The following is a 24,824-nucleotide window of genomic DNA, read 5'->3' on the forward strand; positions in this document are numbered from 1 at the left end:
TTAATTTATGCTAAGATAGCATATTTATCCATAATATGCTATGTAAGCCAGGCACTATGTTCTGTAGGGAGGGAGGAAAGGGCAAACATGATACAAGCTCACATTCAGCCAAAAAGATCTTAGAAATGTTTGCTGAATCAACATGATTGGAGTCATGCCTTTCCAATGAGGGATGAAATACCATGATATGTCTTGGCTAAAAAAAAAAAAAAAGAAAAAAAAATGAATTAAAAGTACTCACTGTTTTCCCCATAGTTTGTTTTGGTCCAACTGTAATGTCTAGTCTTCCCCCACTAATCTCTTTAAAAGAAATATGATGTCTAACATAAAGTGGAATGGCTACCATACTGAAAATAACACAAATCACAAATTATTTTGGTAAATGAACAAACCATAATTTTAATAAAAGTATTGTATTTTGTTAGTAGTAACTATTAATCTAAAATTAAAAGATTCTTAATGTACTATCATAGTATTAATAGTGGTATTTTTGAATGCTTGAATATTATTAAATAAATTTAAGAAAAGCTTTTTTCCTTTTAATTTTTTGTGCAAAACTGTTTCATGAAAAGATGATTTCACTTTGTTGAATGGAGAGTGTCTTGGCATCCAGCCACCAGGCTCTAGTTCCAAATTCCGCTGTGGCAAGGATGTTTGTGAATACCTTTACGAAGTAGATAATTTTCATCACTCAGTGCAAGACCACCACTACAACCCTGCTTGTCAGAAACCTGAAGCAGCTTGAAAAAGTTTTGTATCATTACTAAAATAAAGAGCCAAAAGGCTTCAGTTTGGTGATGCAGATTTACATAAGCAAAGTGGATAGTAGATCTAACATTATTTCAAAGCTGAATGTAGAAACTATGAAAGTTTCATAAATTGACCAAAGAACTTGTGGGAATATATTCCTCAGCATTCACAAGTTTATTCACATAGGCATTGCCCAAGCGTCTATATATTTGCCTTTTATTAGTCCAGTTTGATAAGGTAAAACCTTATCAGAATGAACTAATAAAAGGCAAATATATAGACGCTTGGGTAGCACCTATGTCTTTTAAGTAGTCCACACTAAGACAACCTTGTGAATGCCAAGTATGTATTCCAGCAAGCTTTCTGGTCAATTTACGAAACTTTCATAGTTTCTACATTCAGCTTTGAAATAATAATAATTATTATTATTATTCAGGCCTCCATGGAGTCAAAAGACTCATCGTGGGAGGTCCTTCCTAAGAAACACAAAGTCTATCAAGACTCATCGAGGGGAGGTCCCATCTAAGAAACACAAAGTCTATCATACCACTCCTTAAACTCATTGACCATTCTCGTTCTCACCACTCCATCAGGCAATGCATTCCATGGTTCAACCACCCTCCATGCAAAGAAACCACTCCTCACCCTGTTGCTCACAGTTTCCTTTTGTAACTTCCAGGGATGGCCTCTTGTCATCACTCCTTCCCGCTGTTCAACCAAGCGAAAGATATGTTGGATCTAATATCCACTTTGCTTATGTAGTTTTGTTTCATGTTTGATCACCATGCTTGGTGATCAAGTAAATTATAATAAATGGCAAAATTATATTCTTGTTTTAATTCTATATACCCAAGCATAAGAAAACCAAGTGAAGTCATGAAGATACTTCACAAGCAAGCTTTGTTTGCTTATCCTTGGCTATGGGATTAAAACAGAAATATAATTTCTCTATTATTATAATTTACTTGATCACCAAACAAAAAAAAAAACATTCAACAGCTGAATGTGTACTTACGTGCAGTAGGGAAAAAGCCAGCTTAGTATAGAGGTGATAAAGAACAAGTGTTAGTTCAGAAACATATCGCTTGGGCACAACTGGTGGAATACCATCAAATGTTCCACTAGTTGTACCAATAAGCCTTTTTCATATCCAAAAAGGCTTATTTTTCATATCTCATTTAACGTCTCCCCGTAGTCTTCTGCCATTGCAATGGTCTAAGTAAAGTTGGAGGTAAATTTTACCTTTCAGGAGTTGGATGAGAAGAATGATGCCAAGAGGTCAGCTTTATCTTTAGGTAAGGTCGCAATAGTATCCATCTGGATGAAAGAGAGGTGGGCATATGGATAAAAAGAACCTAGTGGCTTCTTCAAGGGACCAGAAGGCATGACTGCCATTTGTGCAAAATATGAGTTTTCCACATTTAGCTCTTTCAGACTTAGTTGTGTTAATGATTTTACACTTCTCTGGGCTTCAGTGTACAATATAAATTAAACTGGATTTTTTTTTTATCTCAGGCTACTTGCAATAAGTTTTTTTTTTCTTCTTGGGAATTCTGAATAAAGTGGTGGATGAAGACCCTCATTCCAATATGGATAATTTCTGTTAGCATGCTCAAAATCACAATACAGGGGGTCCTCGACATGTCGTTTTGACTTTACAGTGGTAATCCCATAAATAATTTTAAAAAATAAATTTCGACTTGAAGCAGCGCGAAGTAAAATTCAAACGTTCGTGGGCGAACTTGTTTGTGAGCATGGCGGAAGAATACGCTGTTATGCACCGTTTGTTTGGGAGAGGTGGCGTCGCTTGGGTCCCAGCATACACTCTTTGGGTACCGCATGCTTTGTTTACATCTGTTCTCTCACTTTTGTGTTTTTTTGCGACTTTTTACCCTTCAATATGGCTCCCAAACGTAAGGCAGACTCTTCTGATGGCAGTGTGTCAAAGAAAAGGAAAGCCATTATATTAGAAGTGAAATTAGACATTATTAAAAGGGCAAAAAAGGGAGAAATGCCAATGAACATCGGCTGCACGTTGAACTTAAGTCGTACCACAGTTGGGGACTATTATCATTCAGTTAGAGAAGCAGCTGATTGAGGAGGAGGAAATGGTTCCAACCCCTGAACCCAGGAGATTCACCACCAAGGACTTGGCAGAAGGTTTTGCCCTCATTGAGGATGGGCTGGCCAAGTTTGAGGCTGAGGATCCCAACACTGCTAGGTACAAAAAGGTCTTCATCTTCTTCTTTCAAACTGTGTCATGCTGATCACAGACATGAGTATACAAAATGTAGGTAACTTATGTCTGTACATGAATGCTAGGAGTATTAGAAACAAAGGAATAGAGTGCCTTGGTTAATATATTGGGATGTCATACTATGAGATCTGGCTATCAAAAATAGACATACTAACTGGTATCGAGAGGAACCTTTATCGGATGAGTTGAATCCAGTTAGTGTTGAGATTTATGATTGTAATATTAGTAACAGTTTTTCATGTGGCAGTGAGTTTGAAGCTATTTAGTGTGAGGTAGAGTCTAACAAGATTAAATACATAATGGGGTGTTGTTACAGACCTGGTAGATTGGTTGCTAGAGACAAATGCATCACCAAATAAATAGGATGGGTGCAAAAACAGTAATCATAATGGGGAATTTTAATTATCCAAACATTGGGTAGCTATGAAATCACATGAGAAGAATTACACTGACTTTATTGAGCTGCTGCAAAACAACTTCCTCAAGAAGCATGTGACAGAAGGAACTCGTGGTCAAAGAGTGTTAGATCTGATTATAGTGTCAGAGAGGGTTTCAGTTAAAGACGTAACTATTCTGCATCTGGTTGGTGACAGTGATTGCACGAGACTCACTTGGAAAGTGAGTAAGTTTATGAATGTTCCATTCAGAAAATGGTACATGCTGAATTACAAAATTACAAAAGCAGGAAATTATGACCACCTTAGGAGTACGTGGGTTCTGTGCCAAAGTATCAGTTGTTGGATGAGAAGGATATCGTGAACTGAAAGTGTTTAAAAATTACATTCTAAAGTTGGCAGATTTGGGATTTATGCAAGCCTCCATAGCTCAGTCATTATAGACAAAGCCCTTTGGACAGAAAGACCTGTGCTTGAGTCCCATCAGTGACGTGAGGAACCTTTACCTGGTCTCTTTCAATGAAAGGTGAGTTAGCCAGTCTCATACAGAGGTAGGGGATTTTTTTACCCATTAACATGGGTTTTTTGTCCACCAGAGCAGGCAAACTGGCCCTGTGAACACACACACGCATCTACAGACATAGGACACACCAGGAGACATAGGGCCAACCCTATGGAAAAACCTTATCCTCGAGATGGCTGCAGTTGTAAGAATAAAAAAAAAAAAAAACTTGACACCGTAAAAGGTAGAAGAGAAGGATTAAGAAAGAAAGAAAAATAAACTTCAGCAGTTGTGCAGGAGAGAGAGAAGTAACGTCCTAAATAGAAAAAGACAAGTTTTTAGGAAGCAGAGAAGAATATGGATGTGATGTATCAGGAGAGGCTAGAGTTTTCATCTAAGTACTATTAAAGGTAAAGAAAAGCAAAATGAGAGCTTTCTAATGAGAAATAAGAAAAGATGGTGTTTTCGTAGTACTGCAGTACTGAAGTTCAGTAGGTTCTCCTGATCTTACCCAATGCTCCAGTTCATTCCACAGATGTTCAATAAGGTTGAGATCAGGGCTCTGTGGAGGCCAGTCAATTATGGTGATATTCATGTCCACAAACCATGCAGTAAGAGTAGCAGCAGCATCCTTATGACACAGTGCACCATCTTGCTGAAAGTGACAATGGTCAGTTTTGCAGAAACACCACAAAGTAGGAAGCACAGCATTGTCCAGATACTTCTTGGAGTTCAATGTTCATGATACCATAAACAGAGGTCCAAGGCCAAACCAGGAAAACCAGGACCATACCATCATACCAGCATCTCCAAATTTCATAGTTGGGGTTATGCACTCTAGTAAGAGATGTTCACCAGGCATCCACCACACCATCCATCTACTTGGTAGAGGGTATAGTGTGATTCATTGCTCCGTAACACAGCTTTCCAAGTTTCCATCCTACTGTACATGCTCTTTGCACCACTGAAGACAATGATGCATGTTGGTTTGGGAAATATGGGGGCTTGCATATTGTGGTCCTGCAATGGAAATCAGTGTTGTGAGACTCAGTTCTGAATGTCTTTGTGCAGATTCTTGTTCCAGTCAATACCTGGAATTCCATATTCAGCATGTCAGCCAATGAATGGGCAGGTTTTTACACATTATCCTTCATAGTGCCCTATCGTCACATTCAGTGAGTGTGGTAGGTTGTCTACTGCAGGGAGCACTTGCAGTTGACGCCCTGCGCTTCCATCTCAGTATGATATCACTGATTGTTGATCCGAGATGGCCCAATTTCTCAACAATTTACTGAACAAATAGGCCTGCAACATGGCGTCCTATCACAATACTTCTTTTAAATTCCATCAGTTCTCTTGCAGCCTAAGTCAGTTCAACTGTGTTCAACCTGGACACAGTTGAACTGACTTGGGATCATCATATTCTTCCAATTTATACTGGCTACAAACACGTGACTTGTTACATGGCAGTATGCACCTTGTTCATGGAGGAGTATCCATTGACTTCTTTCCAAACAGGGTATAATATACATAATATATATATATATATACACACTAGGGGGACTCTGCTCCCCTGATGCCTATGCCCCCCCATGAGTTCCAGACTGGTAGGCCGGTTCTCCTTGAATTCTGATGACTTGAATTTTAAAGACTTGAAAGGGGGGGGGGGGTTATGCTCCCCTGGTGCCCAACTCCCCGAGTTCCGGACTGGTAGGCCAGTTCTCCTTGAATTCTGATGACTTGACACAAAAATGTTTCATAAAAAGGCTTATCATTTTATATCTATAGGGTAGATATATTTTTTCTATTGTAAAAAGCACAAAGAGTAAACTTTTTAAAGATTTTTACAAGCTTTAAACATCTTGAAACAATACTTACTTTTGCGATCCTATATGATAAGATATGAGTCTAAAATTACCATCAGGTGGAACAAATGACAGAATTCTTTCCGACTAGTAATGAAAGATTCGTTAAAAAAAAAATTGTTATCATCAATTATAAAAATATTATATATATATAAAAATAATATTATATATACATAGTTTTGTCATAAATGTATGAGGAAGCCTTACACTGGAAGTGATGATCGGGGGTGAGGAGGTGGTCTGGAAAAAATGCCAAATTTAATATCAGCTAATTAATCTTGTACATGTGTTCTGTAGGATATACACTAAAAATTGTCTGAATCTTCTACTTCTTTCTCAAAGTAGCAATTTACATTTATAAAACATTGAGATCTCAATATAGGTTAATTTGTTACTTCAATAAAACACGAGAGAAGTATAGGATTTTCACATTACTTCTTTAAATGCTCTAAGCCTCTGAAGCAGAACTGGTTAAAGTTCAGAGATAAACTTTTAGTGATCAGAGCTTTTATGCACCACTACTAAATGAGCTCAGGCCAAGCAACAAGACACAGGTCCTATCAATCAGCTCTCTCACACTTTAACAAACTATTCAGAAAAGTCCCAACCAAAGAAATTCACTATAGCAAACTGCCCATTATAAAGCAATTCCTATGATCCTTAGGAGTATGCTATAGAAAAATGTCACCTCTAAATAAACAAATACAGTTGAGGCATCTAAATGGATGCCTCAACTGTATTATTTTTTTTTAATGTGAATCCCATTCATGAAAGGTTACAAATTTTTACTGATCTACTGTATACTAGTACTGTAGATGGGCTACTAAGTCACTTCAAGCTCCTCATAAGATGGTAGTCTCACAAAAGGAAATGAAGTTACTTATAAATAAATTATTTGAAAGTAACTTTTGAGCTTTTTCGAAAACTGTCACAAATAAGAAATGCAAAATTTTCTTTCTGTATAAAATTTTGTTTCAGAAAGTAACTTTTAGCCTTAAAAAAATTGAGGTCAAACAATTATTTTCATCTTCCCCCTGCATGTTAGGGCACAATGGCCTACAATTTATACTGGCAACAGCCAAGTAACTTCTCTTCATCAAAACCTATATAATACTATGATGGAGCAGTTAATCCTATCTATACAAGCCTGCAATACCTTCTGTCCTCCAGCCAGTTTGCCTATCTTGCAAGATGAAAAACCTTAGTTTCCAGGAGAAGAAATATCCATCACCACACAAGAGACCAATTAACTCGGTTTCAATTGAAAAGCCTATATAAAGTTTCTCTATATCCTAGATCATCACAGGACATTGTTAACAACTGAACTACAAAGGCAACTCTCATCAGAATACTAATAATCAATAAATTCATAAATTTAAAGCCATAATACGAAGATGGTCTGAAAGGTTCTTGGCACTGACCACAGATGGCAACTCTATCAGCAAGATGTTTTTTTCCCTAAGTTGGTACTTATGACAGATGTACCAACTTATGAAATTGCAAGTCATTCTTTCAAGTAGTTTGTTTTCAGCTGCCTGAAGCAAAAGTGTTGTCTGTATTCCTTGAAATGAATAAAATTGAGTATTGTGTGGTTATAAAATTCTTTGTAAAAGAAGGTTTAACGCCAAAAGAAATTCATTTGAAGTTCATAAAAGTTTACATGCACTCTTCTCCTTCATTTTTGACAATTAAGAAATGGGCCATTGAGTTTAAACGTGGCAGTACCAGCCTTGAAGATGAATTCACGCACTGATGAAGTGCATGATAAGGTACTGGATGACCAGCGATTCAAATGAGTGAAATTGCAGAGACTATAGGCATTTCAAAAGAATGTGTAGGATATATTTTGCATGAAGAATTGCAAATGAAAACGCTTTGTGCAAGATGGGTGCTGCGCTTGCTCACAGCAGATCAAAAATGTACTCGCATGAAAATCTCTTAGCAGTGCTTGGAGCGTTTTAATAAGAATCAAACTGATTTTGTGTGTCGATTTATTACTATGGATGAGACTTGGATTCACCATTACACACCAGAATCCAAGCAGCAGTCAAAACAGTGGACAGAAGCCAGTTGTTCAGCACCATCCATCAGCAGGAAAGGTCATGGCATTGGTGGTTTGGGATGCTAAAGGCATTTTGTTTATTAATTATCTTGAAAAGGGTAAATCAATAACCCAGGAATATTATTCCGATCTTTTAATCAGACTAGGTGAAAAACTTCATGAGAAAAGACCTGGTTTGCATAAGAAAAAAATTATCTTTCATCAGGATGATGCACCTGCCCTCACAAAGGTGTTTTTAGGAATGAGAAAATTAAGGGATCTGTACTATGAATTGCTGGAACATCCACCCTATTTCCCAGATTTGGCTCCCTCTGACTATCTCTTCTCAAAACTAAAACTCTTCCTCGCTGGTGAGCGTTTTTCTTTGAATCAAGAGGGGTATTTTGCAGATGTTACTGAGAACCACTACAGGGACGGGATAATGGCATTGGACCATCGCTGGAATAAATATATTAGTCTTAAGGGAGATTATGTTGAAAAATAAAAATAATTTTGCAATTATAAATTCGTTTTTTCATTGTTAGGCTGAGAACTTTTCAGACCACCCTAGTAAAATGGAAAAAGACAACAGCTTTTTAAATTTATGGAATATTGAGGAAGTGAAGAAATGAAAAATAATGAGTAATCATTATGGCGAGTTTTATGACATTGTCAAATTCTGAACTGGATAATGAAAAGCAAGCTATGAAATTCTCTATTGGTTACAGAGTGCTGAGGAATGATTTAATTTGCATACAATGACATTAACTTTTAATGCTATGACTTCTGGGGAGTGATTTTTTTTTCCTCTTTTCGTCTGTCTGTCACTGATGTAATTGTTACTGAGTTGTGGAATATGGTTCATATATTTTTCAAGCGCAACTTAAAAATCAAATTTTATCTTCGTTAAATTTGTGGCTGCTCATATCACGCATGTAGTTATAAGTAGCGAATTTATATTAGGGGAAAATACCCTTCAGCATACATGTACGTCAATTGTTTACCATATAAAGTCTTTATTGTTGAAAATTGTTCTTCGTTTCTACCAGGAAAGCGCATTAAACTCATAAGTGTGTTAATATCAAGTTGAGCACTTTATTTTCTGGTGAGCTATATACATAATTAATAGTTACATATGTTAGTAATGCTTTTTTATGTAAAAAAATTATTTTTATAGTAATGGCCACTAAAACTGCAATGAAAGGGTAAAAAACAACACATTGAAAAGAAAATTAATTTCTCTTGAAGAAAAAATTAAAATCTTGGATCGACTGAAAAATGGAGAAAAACCAGGAGTTGTTGCAAGGACTTTGAATTTAAATGAATCAACAATTCGAACAATCAAACAAAACGAACATAAAAACATTACAAGTGTTTTTGCTGGGTCAATGGTAAGTGCAGAGCACATTGCTCGTGCACGCGATATTCTAATGGTAAAAATGGAGAAATTTTTAATGATTTGGATAGAAGATTGCACTCAAAAAAAAAAAATTCCTTTGGATGGAAATCTTATTAAACAAGAAGCTCTCAAAGTTTATAAATACTTAAAAGAACTTGAAGATTCTTCAGAAGATAGCTCTCAGCATAGATTTTGTGCCAATAAGGGTTAGTTCGAAAACTTTAAAAAGCGGTTTTCTTTGAAAATTTTAAAATCCAGCAAGAATATCATCAGCAGTTGTAGAAGCTGCCTGGAAATACCCAGGAGAACTTTTAAAAATCATTGAAGGTGGTGGTTATAGTGAAGAATTCAGTTTAAAGAAATTAGAAGAAAGATTGCAGTTGGCAAAAAAGGAAGTTATTTTATGGGTAATGATCCCTCAATGAAAATTCACGAGACAATTGGATATTTGTTTAGTTCCATATTATGAACTTAATATAAAATTGCAGCATAGTGGTAAGAAAGGTCTTATTACTGACTTCCGGATAACTAAACTAGCCGAAGACAATGAGAATTATACAAATGATGTCCAAGAGATTAAGTGATGATGACGGCCGCTCGTAAATAAAGAACATCTACTTAACGTTAGTTTTGAAGACAGTGATGACAATTAAAATATGCACTTTATTTTATTTTGCCTACAATATTGCATTATGTGCAATGAAGTTTACGTACAATTTGTAATTTTTATAAGTATATATTGTGTATTTGTTTCTTAGTTTATATGTTTTCTTAACTTACATGAATTACTTGAATTAAATAAAAATATATTTTTCTTGGATATATCATTGTTTATATAATTAAAAAAAAACGATTTCAGAACAAAACCCTACTTTTTCTATGTGATCTGAGTCTTGCATAATGCAATTTATATAACGCAGCAATTCTATGGAACCTAATATCCATGTTATATGAGGGTTACCTGTATTTAGAATAACATAGATGCAATGAGAATTCTGCTAGGACTTTTCACTAAGTTTTTTTAAATGAATGAATTTACTACTGTGATGTTTGAACTATAATGAGAGTTGATTATATTTAAGTAAAGTTACTGAAATGCTGACTTGACTTGACCTGTTATATCTTATTTCATTATGAAAATGGATTTTTGTAATGTTCTTTTGTGGAATATGACTCCCACAATATAAAAATATAAAACAGATACATATATTATGCAATGTTCAAACAAAAAAATTATCTAAGAACAATTAAATGTGTCCAAACTGACCTCCCAACGTCTGAAACGAACACATGGATGGAAGCTGACATCATCAAAAACACGGGGATTTACAAATGATAAACTAAGGTCAGGCATACCACTCAGTTTAATACAGCAGTCAATCTGAAAATAAAGTTTAGCAATACTTAAAAACCTAACTAAGAATTGAAATGAATTTAGTAACTTTTAGAAGAGCTTGACATATTTCTCACTGAATTACAAGTTATCAAAACAAATGTTAATGACTAATGAAATAAAAAAATTTTAACTAAGAGACATTTAAATACACATGGAGAAACGTATTCAATCCTGACTACAGCAAAAGTAATTATTACAAACTTTTGAAATATATTACTCTTAAGAACATTTGCTATAACAAGTTGTCCACTATAATAAACTAGTAAGGGTAGCTAACTTTTGGTATGGTTTGAAGGTGCCTGAATGTTATAATAACCAAAATCACCTGCTCCGGCGACAGTAGCCTCTCCACTGAAATTAATCACATCCAGGACACGTTCTTAGAAGCACTGAAAATATCAACTGCTTTGTGAATAGAGAACCTATAGAACAAGTAAAACATTTCAGCTAGTTAGGTATGATTTTTAGTGAAGTGGTAAATTAAATATGGAAATAGACAACAGAATCAACAAAGATGGTATGGTAGGAAGTCAATTGAATAAATTCATATGGAATAAGAGAGAAATTAGCCATAACATTAAATTAGCTGTACACAAGACAGTGTTCAAACCAATTTTAACTTATTTACCTGAGAGCTGGGTTAGAAATAAAACACTTGACCAAAGACTAGAGAATGCAGATATGAGAGTTCTAAGAAAGATTAGGGGTCAATGGCAATATCATATTAAAAATGAGGATAATAGGAAAGAACTTGACATTGTCAGCATTCAGGAATGCATTAGCAGAGCTAATCTCAGGTGGTATGGTCACTTAAACAGAATGGGAGAGGAAAGATTTGCAAAACAAGTGTTCTCTGCCAGATTGGCAGGAAAAAGACCTACAGGAAGACCAATATATAGGTGGATTGATACAGTAAAAATTGCCTTAGAAGATAACATCTAATGTTGGAGTCTTGACAGGTAATAGACTGATTTGGAGGAAAATTGTAGATAGGAAGTTAGTAATGATTTAATTTTTCATGTAGTACTATCATATTATGTACACCCCTTGAGGATACATGGCAGGAATTTGATGATGAAGAAGAAGATATTACAGTTGATGTTCTAAAGGAATGTTCGAGGAAACGCTGACTGGATAAAGTTTCACCTGTCTTAAGGATGCCAGATATATTTGTTTTTTTCTACTGGAAAAGGCAATGGAATTAACTCAACTTAGATATGTTGTTGTTGAAGTAGTAGAAGAAACTTTTTTTCTCCGATATAAAAATTAGTAAATTGAGCTGCAAGAAGTAAGAAATACTTCAGTGAGACAGGAGTAATAATATTGTATGGTATATAAGGGTGATAAGAAAGAATCCTATGAAAAAGAATAAGAAGAGAATTTTATATCTTTGGAAAAGGCCCTAACAAGGAAACTGATAATGAAGATTTTGTTCTTGTGAAAACAAGGTGTTTTAGTCTGGTAGACGTGATTAAGTATATGTTAAACAACCCAGTAATAGAATTAGTCAGAGAATGGTGATTTTAATATTTTTGGATAAGAAAATCTTTAAAGCGCAGATTTATTTTAGAAGACCTTGGATCCAGTATTTTGTAGTTATGTAATTTTATTTCAAGTGTATATATTGTTTTAGTTTTATTAAATGTGTATATTTTTTGTATTGGTCTTGAGTCAGTGATTTTCCTGATTCTAAAAGAAACAGTTAAAAGTCATTGCACCGATTGGAAATAAGAAACATTCAGAATATAAAAATATCTCTCATCTCATCCTTCCCTCTTTTATCTTGTGGATCTTAATAGAGATAATCTCATAACAAATGGCCATTAACAATTAATAATCTCTTCTCTAAACAATGCAATAGCTTGTGAGAGCTGTCAAGGCATGTCTTCAGTCCGGCATAATCCTGTAAGAACACAGAAAGTGACGTTGAGAGATATGAACATTAAGAACATAGAAAGTGATGCTGCGAGAGATGAATGTTTCGCAGAGAACAATGTAATGTGTACTAATTGATGACCTGGAGTGAGAGCCTATCGTCGTTTTACTGGACACTTCCTAACATCACAACTTATGTGGCAGAGGTCGATAAAACAAAAGGCACTTCTCTGGCAGTACACAAAGAACAAGCACAGAGATATCCTCTTCACAGATGAGAAGATTTTCACCATTGAAAACTTCTTTAACTGACAAAATGATCAGATATATGCTTCAGATGGTAGCACAGCATGTGCCATAATACCCAGGATTCAGAGAGGTCGTCATCCTGTGTCAGTGATAGTATGGTGGAGTGATGTATCAAGGGTATCCAAGTTGCAATTCTGCAAGAAAGGGATCAAAACCTCTATCTCCAACTTAGCAATGCACAAAAAGACCAAATAAAAGTTCCAGCCATTTACAAATAGAAGTGGAACTCGCATTCCTTTCTCGGGAAGATGAAACTACTCAGCTACAGGGAAATCATTATTTATAACTTACTTGTATTTTTGTGGAGGAAGGGAAAAAAAAAAAACGAGAAATTTTAAAGGAAACACATTTGAGGGAAAAGCTGACCTGGTTGGTTGGTTGTTTGATATGGCATGGCTAAAAAAATTCACAGAGCCATGTATTATGTTATTGTGGTGAAGTTTCAGGGAAGGAACACACCCTGCTAAATTCATATAAAACAAGCTAGCTCATCTTAACTTGAATAACTCTTATGAAGATCCTTATCTACTTCAGGAGAAAAATAAATAAAATATTCACTAGAAAAACTGTCAAGAAAGAATCAAGAATCAAATTTGGTTCTCAGTAAACTGAAGCAATGTACTATCTTAACATATTTTCCCGCTGTTATAAAATGTGAATACATTTTATAACAGAGGGAAAGATTTTGTCTTCATACTAGAGCAGCTTATCATGATCATAGATTTGATTTTCAACATAATTTTAGACACTAAATCTTTTTAGGTTTACTTTAATTATTATTTTTTTATATACCATATTAATGATTTTGGTATTAATTACCTTATTCTGCTATGTGAGTTTTGCAATAATACAGATAGAGGTATCGAAAATACTGCATGTACCTAGTATAAACTAATGATTATGGAGTTTTTACATAAGGATTCTGAAACTCGTCTAATTTTAGACTTTCAATAGATCTGTAACCACTTCCTATCTTCCTTAATGCAGAATCAGTTTCTAAAAACTGTGCATTGACTATGCTACTCAAGTGAATTCTTAGGCAACTGAATTCCATGTGTAATTAAAATAAACTTACTTGCCCACAGAGTTTTTCTTCATTTAGGAATGAAATCCTGTGATTATGTCAGTTTATAAAATACAATTATTTGATTATTAGTAATAATTCTGTTAAATATCCTGCAATATAACAGTTATTTTACTTCAAAAATTTTCTTGGATTTCCAACATAAACAGATTATCTGGATTTTTTCCACAAAATTCACATAATCTGTTTTATGAAAATAAATTATCATTTCCTGGAATATTATTTTCAGAGATGTACAACATACAGTGACAGCAAAATACTATGAATGAATCACTTTTATTAAATAACAGGAGTTCTTAGTAACCTGAATAATAAATGAAAATTTCCAATGAATAAATATGTAAAGGATATATCTTATAATCAGATTAAAATTTTCCTGATAGCGTACAGAAATATAACCTTCAACATGGAAGTTGTCTTGATTTGCATACTTAAAAGACATGAACTCAGCCGACGAGCCCACATATTCACCTTTTATTAGTGCAATTAGGTTTCACTGGCCCAACAGCTGTTTTGAACTGTTTGGTTCTCATCAGATTGGGCAAAAACCTAAGAGGACAAAACTCCTGTCTGATCATAGCAATCATCTCATGTCAGAAAGTTATATTTTTCATATGTGCATATATAAATCATTAAAATAAAGATCCAAATGCTTCATTCTGGCAAAAGCAACTTTCATGATGAAAGTTATATTCCCATAAGCTCTCCGGAAAATTTTAATCTGGCTATAAGATATAAATGGATATAAATATAATATCCTTTTCATTCTTAGTTGCTTTTACTAGAATTGAAGCCCCTAGCTCTTTATTTTAGTAATTTCCAATGAATATTATTTATTTTGATTATTATATTTCCTCTTATCAATACTTACATATCCTTGAATTTCAGCTGATACAACAGACCCACTTTTATCTATAATGGCATCCACTTCCTCTATAATGTCAAAATATGCTTCATTATTGGTGTACTTCACTCCTGTCCTCCGCCAAGGAATATTTGACAGCTGACCAGTAGGAAGCGTGTTGCTAATGCTAAACAAATTTGGAACTGTTAAACTTAATCTTATATCACAATAAGCTATTTCAATTATAGAGATTATGAATATAAACTATCATGATGTTAAGTACAGAAAAATTTATCTGAATAAAAAATAGTCATGCGATCCTTAAGTTTTATAATTTGCCTCTATGAAAATGTTCGTGCAGTTAGTCTTTAGCAGTTAGGCTTTGCGCTTCACAACCATATGCCTGGGGAAGGAGTGTCCTAGGTTCAATTCCCATCGACGACATGAGGAGTTTAAGGATCTTCCTCAGCCATAGCCAAGTTAGCTGGTCTTGGGCATGGACAGTAGGGTTTTTTCCCGCCAGTTTATCTGGGGTTTTTCATCCCGCAAACAGGCAAATAGGTCCTGTGAATGCACATGGATTACAGTCATGAACACTATCCTTAGGGAATGCAGCAAGGAGTGACGAACCGGCTGCATTAATTTCATCGTGAACCCCTCATTAGGAGACTCTACCCATCCAAAAGGGATGGATGAGATCAATCAATCAATCTATGAAAATACTCAATTTGTTACTTAAATATAAAGAGCCAACAGGCTTCATTTCGGCGATATATAAACATTATTTAAATTAAAGGGATATTAGATCCCACATTGTTTTAAAACTGAATAAGAAACTCAAAGATTGGAATCAGAGAGTTTCATGCCGAATATAGTATAAAAACTATAAAAGTATCGGCGAATACTAGCGTGAGCTAATGCAAGTAGTCCTAGAACGTAGTACAAACATGGGCAACTCGTTGCAAAGGTGGGTACAGTTCTGATTGCTATTCTTGGTATTTTCCATAGTTTCCTAGGAAATGTGTTTTTACATTATGGAAAATACCAAGAATAGTGATCAGAACTTTACCCACCTTTGCAACGAGTTGCCCGTGTTTGTGTTTGTGTATTATATCACAATAAACTATTTCAATTATAGAGATTATGAATATAAACTATCATGATGTTAAGTACAGAAAAATCTATCTGAATAAAAAATAGTTGTGATCCTTAAGTTTTATAATTTGCCTCTATGAAAATGTTCGCGCAGTTAGTCTTTAGCAGTTAGGCTTTGCGCTTCACAACCATATGCCTGGGGAAGGAGTGTCGTAGGTTCGATTCCCATCGACGACATGAGGAGCTTAAGGATCTTCCTCAGCCATAGCCAAGTTAGCCGGTCTTGGGCATGGACAGTAGGGTTTTTTCCGCCAGTTTATCTGGGGTTTTTCATCTCGCAAAGGCAAATAGGTCCCGTGAATGCGCATGGATTACAGTCATGAGCTATACCCTTTGGTATTAATTTGGTCTAGCTACTCACTGATGAAGCCTCAAAAAAGGCTGAAACCGGTAATAACAGCAAATAATAACAAGTAATAACAGCATACATTTCCTAGGAAATGTGTTTTTACATTATGGAAAATACCAAGAATAGCGATCAGAACTTTACCCACCTTTGCAATGAGTTGCCCGTGTTTGTACTACGTTCTCGGACTACCTTGCATTAGCTCACGCTGGTATTCGCCGATACTTTTATAGTTTTTATACTATATTCGGCATGAAACTCTCTGATTCCAATCTTTGAGTTTCTTATTCGGTTTTAAAACAATGTGGGATCTAATATCCCCTTAATTTAAATAATACTCAATTTGTTTTTCTGCAATCTATCAAATAATAAGACAATGAAAAACTGATACAGATAGCAAATGTTCTTTGGACTGATTATTTTCCAATGTCCAAAATTAACAGAATATTTGTAAACAATACTGCCATAATTCATTACAATAATTCTAATAAGCTACATTAACTATTTAAACAGTTATATGATAATGAATAAAAATGAATTTTTCTTAAGTGTCATTTTAAATTTGAATTACCAGGATGACCATAGTCATTCTGGTAATTTAAATTGTCATCTGCAAGAGGTTTAACTGCTTGCATATATAATAATCCAAAAGTAACTAAGCTCTAACCAAGTTTTTGGTACTATTCTGTTTTCTCTCTCTTTCTCTCAACTGAAATTTTGATATTTCATGATATTCATGAAGTCTATTTAGAAAAACAGTACCAAAAATACAGGTCATCTTCAATTTAAATGTTCCCAAATACAATATTCAAATTTATGAGTATACTAGACTTAATATTTTTTTAAATTCTGTATGTCAGTATATCTGCTGCTTTCCTTTGACACAGAATGACCACCACCTCTCACAATCAGTGCTACTGTTATGCATATAAATATGAATGCAGCATTTTATTTTTGATTTTTTTTTTTTGCTTTAAGTCTTTAATAATGATCAAAACACTGCAGCAGCAATTAGACAACTTCTTGTGGTGCTTTTCACAGAACTCTTTTTGTGTCTCCCATGGACGATATTAACCATCACTATTAGTTATTCAATAATAAAGTAACACGTAAAAACCACAGTGAAATCTTTAATTAGTAAAAAGACAGATATTTCATACTAAAAATAATATAGTACATCTTCAGTGTCTGTAACAGTAATAGGAATGGAATACAGGCAAACGTTCGGTGGATCACCTATTAAAATACAACTGTTACCGCGTGCTAGGAAATAATAGAAATAACAAATTTAATCTATTAAGATAAATGGTTTTTTACATAAGATAAAAGTCTCCCAGATCTTTGAGAGAGACATACAGTCATTTCTATTTAAATTCGGTTGGTGTAAGATAGTTTCACAATTTTCTTTGAATAAGCGTTCGTATTTAAATCTGCATCTATGGAGGAGAACTGCTTTATCCCACTGGACACTATGAGTAGAGTCAATACTGTGCTGTGCCAGACTGGACTTCAGAGGTTTGTTATAATCAATATAATATTGATGTTTTTTTATTTTTTTCCCAAAGAACGGCCAGTTTGTCCAAAATAAGAGACATTGCATTCGCAAGGTATTTGGTAAACTCTTATGTTCCAACATCTACAGTTTCTTCAACAGTCCACAGAGTTCCTATTCCGTACATTCCAGGAATCTCAGAACCTACAGATAGAATTCTGAAAAAGTATCAACTGATTCCAACATATATTCCTATCAACAAAATTTCTTCTTTATTACCTTCTACAAAGGATAAACTGTCTTTTCTATCTTTGGCTGGTGTTTACCAAATACCTTGCAAATGCGATGTCTCTTATTTTGAACAAACTGTCCGTTCTTTGGAAAAAAGAATAAAAGAACATCAATATTATATTGATTATAACAAACCTCTGAAGTCCAGTCTGGCACAGCACAGTATTGACTCTACTCATAGTGTCCAGTGGGATAAAGCTGTTCTCCTCCATAGATGCAGATTTAAATATGAACGCTTATTCAAAGAAAGTTGTGAAACTATCTTACACTGACCGAATTTAAATAGAAATGACTATGTCTCTCTCAAAGATCTGGGAGACTTTTATCTTATGTAAAAAACCATTTATCTTAATAGATTAAATTTGTTATTTCTATTATTTCCTAGCACGCGGTAACAGTTGTATTTTAATAGGTGATCCACCAAACGTTTGCCTGTATTCCATTCCTATTACTGTTACAGACACTGAAGATGTACTATTATTTTTAGTGCGAAATATCTGTCTTTTTACTAATTAAAGATATCACTGTGGTTTTTACATGTTACTTTATTATTTAATTACTATGCCACAGGTTCCACTAAAAATCACTATTAGTTCTGTGGTTTGTGTAACAGCTAGTAAATCACAATACAATTTTTAATACTACAGTGTTATAAATTGGGGTAATGTTTTCGAACATTTATATGTTTAATATAAATATAAATTTATATTAAAAAACATATTTAACAAGAAAATAAGTTATACTAAACAATCATCATGCATGAAGAATTGGAACCCAAAAAAAGCGGCTAATAATAGACTAACTAAAAATATGTTTTCACTTCTGCATTTAGGTACTATAAAACATAGAAATATAACACTGAAAAGTGCAAAGCAGAACTTTGTGCAGAACTCCCCCAGGATCATCTGAACATAATGAGAAGTTATTCTAAGCTGTACAACACATCTGGACTCTGGTGGTGATATTAGTATTACACACACCTTTAGTACTTTTCTCCTCGTTTAATAAAGAGGGAAAAAAAAATTTTAACTTAAGTTTGCTAATAACTGATTAAAATGTCTATAAAATTTTAATTAAACCTGAAGTTCAAAAATGAATCGTCGATGTGGATAACCTGGTAATCTCTGTTAATGATAGACAGATAAACAGGCTTGAATGAAGGAGAATATCATAATAGATATAAAAATACTATCCAAACAAGAAATGACTCTCAGAATTCAGAATTGGTTTCCTTATCTGAAATTATGCCAAATTGAATAAATATTTTTAACAAACAGGATATTTACTTTATTGTGTATCATGATCCAAAAGTGCTTTTGGATCGTGATATGCAATAAAGATAGATACCCATGTCCTGATGTGAAATTAACAGACATAATACAAAAGCACTTTTCATTATTTGCTTGGCAGCTTCATCAGGAATATAACTAACAAGTTCTAATAAAATTATTCCAAGTTCACACTAATAATCCTAATATAAGCATTAATTAGCTGATGGCTTAAATCACATAACTATGCACAATTGCTGTTTCAAATATTTAAGGTACTGGTTAAGCTCTCCTCTCTCTCTCTCTTCAAGTTTTAAGAGTTTAAGAAAGTTAACCATCTGTAGGATTTAGTTAGCATACTCTGGTTAACATTCATTCTAGATTCAATCATCTGTAAGTTTTCTTTCACTGTTAATAGAAATGATTTCATATGTACTTAAGAGCAAGAAAATCATATGGTTGCTGTCCATGTTTTACTGTGTTTTATATAAACAGTGGCTGCAATGAAGTATTTAATCAACTATTTGGTATAGTGAACTTACAGAGCCCAAAGGAACAGTCTGTAATTTTCTTCAGAACAGCATTATTACTATGCAGCTTTGGCCAGACTTTTCAACAGCTAAAGTTCATTACTGTTTGCTATAGTGAGAGTTGAGGAATTTATGTAGTGAAGAATTAATTTAAATATAAGAGGAAAATTTAAATTACATTATTCATCTCGGATTTATCATTTTGCACTGAGTCTTAATAGTCAACAGACAAAGCAATTCAATTACTCAAAAGTCAACAGAAAATTCCAGAAAAGTGGTGGGAAGAGAAATGACAAGCATACCCAGTTTTCTTTTAAATAATTACAGTTGAACTAAAATCCCAAACTAAGTATATGCATAAAAGACCAATAGTGCAAACAAAGCTATTCAATCATGGAAAAAGTGGTATGGGAGAGACAAAAAGTGTCTGTTGTTGTTTTTTTTAAGAAAAAATGTTTAATTTTTTATATTCTGTAAATATGCGTTAAAATTCTTCCTTGATTTATTCAGATATATAGCAGGACAATTCATGTTGTTTTTATTATCCTTTTGCTAGTAAAGTGGATGTTAACCATATTAACCATACCAATTTATTGGAGACATTCAGTGCAGTCCAAATGAATCCATTTCACTAGATATATCTCATTATATCACTAATATAATTAACTGAAAAAGATGTTTACTATTGACACTTCAAAACTTAATAAGAGGATCCAATCAGGATGGATAAACTGAAAAAAAAAAAAAAAAAAACTGATCAGGGGAACAATAAAAGTAACCCAAGTATCTGGGAAGATTAGGGAATCAAAGCTGAGGTAGTTTGATGATGTTATGCGATGAAACAAAAAATATGTGGGAAGGCGAGGAGTACTGGAGATGAAGCCTCCAGACAAAATAAGTAAGGAGAGACCTAAACAACAATGGCAGGAAAACTTGAGACTCCAAGGCCTCTAAAGCCTTGGACAAGAGGAGAAAATGGACTTGGACAGAACTTAGTGGAAGTGGTTGATCCGCTGCAGTAATCCTACTTGAGTGGGAATGAAGCTGAAGAAGAAGATAAATATAACTATTTGTTTTTTTTTTATTTGATGCAGGAAACTATTACTCACTTAGAACGTCCAGTTACAGTGTTGGCAATGGTACGCAGTATATTTGGAGGCTTGATCATCTCTTTGAGAATGTTTAACTCTGTAGCAAGTGGAAAGCCATTATCAAGCATCTCATCCAGCAACTATACATGGGAAGAAAATTTAACAAATACATGTAATTCATATATTAAAGCTGATCTTTAAAAATACTTTTCATAAAGATAGCAAAGGCTAACAGACCAGTTAATTTCATCTTATTTAGTCAAAATTACTATTCACATGTGAATGAATTTTTACATCCTATAATAGAACTCAATTTTTAAGTATAACAAGAATTTACTTCATTTATTTAGGACAATGCCATGTAACCGAGCCATCCAGTAACCTCTTCCACAGGAAGTGTTGGAAAAATTATATAATCATGCTTCAAAAATTTAATACTGATGACATATCTACAATGCTGATGACATGATGATGTTTATCGTGCCACACTGGATGGTTCCCTGTGTTATAAACACACTATAATGTTTGGATCAAGGAAAGCAATGGACCATATAACAGTGTTATGATGATCAAATGTCAAGAACTGGTAAATAAAAGCTGTTAGTTATTATTGCAAAAAGGGCCAGGCTTCAATGCATTAAAGGAATTGCAATGGAGAGTTTACCTGTTCAGTACTATGCCAACAAAAATGCATGGATGACATCTGATTTTTTTTTTTTTCTTTCTAAGAAATGGCTTATGAGTTGGGACATAGAACATTACAATGGAAATCAAGAAAAACTTTACTGGTTTTTGACAAATGCTAAGGAGCTTGGCACAAAAGTTAATCATTTATAAGCAATACAGTTTATGATTGATAGTTGGCAAGGATAAACAACATGACCATTCAAATCTGTTGCTCATTATGGTAAAGAATTCAATCATGAATATGCCAGATATGGCCAATAGTGAAATGACATCCCATTAGATGTTAATCACATTAGAAACTATGAAGAATTTGCATCCACTGATGATATCTTCAATACTATAATGAAAATGAAGAATTTGAGGATAAAAGGCTACACTCGCTCAATTCCAAAAACATCATTAATTGCTAAGAACTGTATGGGATGGGGAGATTTCTGATAAACACCTAGAACAAAGATGATATTAAAGCAGCTTGATATAACCAGAAGAAAGAACATAAGTTACCTTTATAACTCTGCTACTAGTATGTTCTCTCCCATGGCTATATCAGTTGATTTAATATTTTTGTTCTAGATGTTTATCAAAACTTTCCAGACCCCCCTTTGTGTGTGTGTGTGTGTGTGTGTGTGTGTGTGTGTGTGTGTGTGTGTGTGTGTGTGTGTGTGTGTGTGTGTGTGTTGTGTGTGTGTGTGTGTTTAATACATATATAGATGAAATTATTTTCATGGCAAATATTTTACATTAATTGAAGCCAATTGTTTAAGTTTATCTATAAGTCAGTAATTTTGCCAATCATTAAATGAAAAACTTGTATTTTGTCTTATATACATACCTTTTAAATTCTTTATGTGCAACTTCGTGTAATTGAGGCAGCCTTAATGGGGTCAAATTATGCTATTCCCAATTTGACCCAGTTAACCAGAATTCACAATATATTTTTCTGACAAAAAAGGAGGGGAATCATGATGTCATAGAGGGTGGCATTCTGGAACAGAATGAGTCCACCTTTAAGAAAAATTTCTAGTGAAGAGAGTGCATCAGCGTCCATGTAATATCAGTTTTGCAAGCATCTGTGCATGCCCATTGTCAAAAAAACAAATTCTTAAAATGTGCTATTTTGTATGCATTTAATTAAGTACCAAATTGCTTGGCATTACATACAGTAACTGAAAAAACGACTGCTTATCACACAAAGTTTTGAGAGAGAAGTTTTTCTAATGAATAAAATGCTAATAGCTTGCCATCAGCAAAAGCAAGAAAAAATGGGTGCATGCCATGCTATGACGTTGCCAAATGACAAACCTGGTAACTGTCAAAAAAATCAGTTCTACAATGGTTGTAAACAAAGACTATTAAAAATGTGAAGTTCACATTATTATATTCATCAAATCCAGGATGAATATAGTAATGTTCACTCCCCTCCCCTTTCCTGGAAGCAATGTGTCATGTCCTGTAATATATGTGTATCATTGCATCATCATGATGCTGCCAGGTTAAATAAGATTACTGCTATTATCATCAAAAAAAGAGTGAAATGCTAAAAGGAATTTGCATTATTTTATTAAATAATGTTCATAATTACAAAATAATAAATGCTTACCTCATAAACTACCACATAATGCTCTTTAATAAGTGACTCGGTGCAATCACCAAAATAGTCTTCGAAAGTGTCTACAACACGGTGAAGAAATTCTATTACAAATAAAGGTGGAACTAGAAAAAAAACATTAGAAAATAAAAATGAAGCTAAGTTGGGGTTTCAAGTTAAATTGAAAAAATTTCATTGTGAATATAGTTTCTTATGAATTCTAAGTAAATTATTACTCTAGTTTCATGAACATTTTATTTTTTATTGTTAATTTAAAATTTGAAGTTGGTAAGGTCCTGAAATGTCTGGTTATAGTTCATGTTCATTAGCATGTCGAGGAAAATTTGCATAATAAACTTAAAAAGCATGCTAAGAAACAACATTTAATTATGTCCTTTAATATCATTATTTGCAGAAGTGGTTGTTCTATGTATGTTGGTTGTGTGTACATACATAATTGGTTGGGGTTGATTAAGGGTGAAAGCTAGATAACTAGGAGGAAACATCTATGGGGGTTTCCTCCTAGCTGGAAAAACCAGCAGGTTTTCCCCCCCCAGTTTATCTGGGGTTCTTCATTCTGCAAGCAGGCAAACCGATCCCATGAACACACACATACATACAGGCTACAGTCATTGGATATAGTACCTAATCCCTCATTAGGAGGGCTCAAACCAGTCCTAAAGGATGGTCGAGGAACAGGGGGAACAAATAAAAACATAAATAAAAAATAAATAAAAAAAATTAGGATTCTGATCTAATGTTCAATCCTTATGTTCTTGGTGGATCCTGCCTGTTAATGGGTAGCTGGATATTAAATGAATGAGAATAGGCTGTCAGCTTGGGATTTAGCTGACCCAAATGAATTCTGTATTGACTTAAACTATAATAAAATGATGGTACAAAATGATAGAATGTCATTCCAGTTTTGGCCTTCCCTGATTAAGAAAAGGTTCCTGCCATTTTCATCAGGGAACCACAGCAAGTAGTGAAAAGTCAGCTATTGGAACAAACACTCAAACTTTACTAGACCTCAAAGAAAGGCACAATCAACAGAAAAGAAGTAGAACTGAAAAATTAGAGAAGCACAATGTTAATTTTTTTTTTTATCCCAAAACAAAGAAGACAAAACAGATAAGATTCTTCTAAATAAATTTTGATAGAGTAAAAATTGTTGGAATACTACCCAGATATGACAGTACTGAGTTAAGGATGGCAATGATAGCAAATGATGTTATGTGCAAGTTGTGTAGAAGATATGGATGCAAGATTTTAGATGTGTGGGATGTGTTTGATGGCAGAAAAGACATATAAGAATGATGGCCTGCACTTAAATTCATTTTGCAGAAGCTTGGAGAAATTACTTCTTGGTATGAGACTTAATGCAGAGTCAGGGAAACTAGATCATTAAGGGAGGAATGGGATAAATGTGTGTGAAAGTTCAGCTAGTATACAAATCTGATAAAGATATGAATGCTTTCAAACATGGTTACGTATGTGGCGATGGGTGGAAAAATATGTTTTAGGTTCTGATGTTTTAAGTATGTATGAGGAAAATTCTAAAAAAAGACCAAATAGATTGCATATCTAATTATAAGAATAGGCTAGGTAGTAATTTATTATGTCTATACACAAATGCCAGGAACATTAGAAACAAAGGGG

At 34.0% G+C, this 24,824-nt stretch overlaps 1 protein-coding gene across 1 annotated transcript in view; it reads right to left on the reverse strand.

Annotated features, from left to right (window-relative positions):
- cm (AP-3 complex subunit carmine) overlaps positions 1 to 24,824 on the reverse strand; it is a 65,060-nt gene that overhangs the window by 22,765 nt on the left and 17,471 nt on the right. The window contains exons 3-8 of the mRNA XM_090415122.1: positions 23,178 to 23,290; positions 20,909 to 21,030; positions 14,745 to 14,904; positions 10,477 to 10,590; positions 5,783 to 5,856; positions 242 to 347 (exon numbers count right to left, since the gene is read on the reverse strand). Of these exons, the coding sequence (XP_090271248.1) occupies positions 242 to 347; positions 5,783 to 5,856; positions 10,477 to 10,590; positions 14,745 to 14,904; positions 20,909 to 21,030; positions 23,178 to 23,290 (689 nt within the window). The remainder of the gene's footprint in view (positions 1 to 241; positions 348 to 5,782; positions 5,857 to 10,476; positions 10,591 to 14,744; positions 14,905 to 20,908; positions 21,031 to 23,177; positions 23,291 to 24,824) is intronic.

Source organism: Typopeltis vanoorti, chromosome 26, assembly GCF_054136105.1.
Source record: "Typopeltis vanoorti isolate ZY-2024b chromosome 26, IOZ_Tvanoo_1.0, whole genome shotgun sequence".
Taxonomy (NCBI): Eukaryota; Metazoa; Arthropoda; class Arachnida; order Uropygi; family Thelyphonidae; genus Typopeltis; species Typopeltis vanoorti.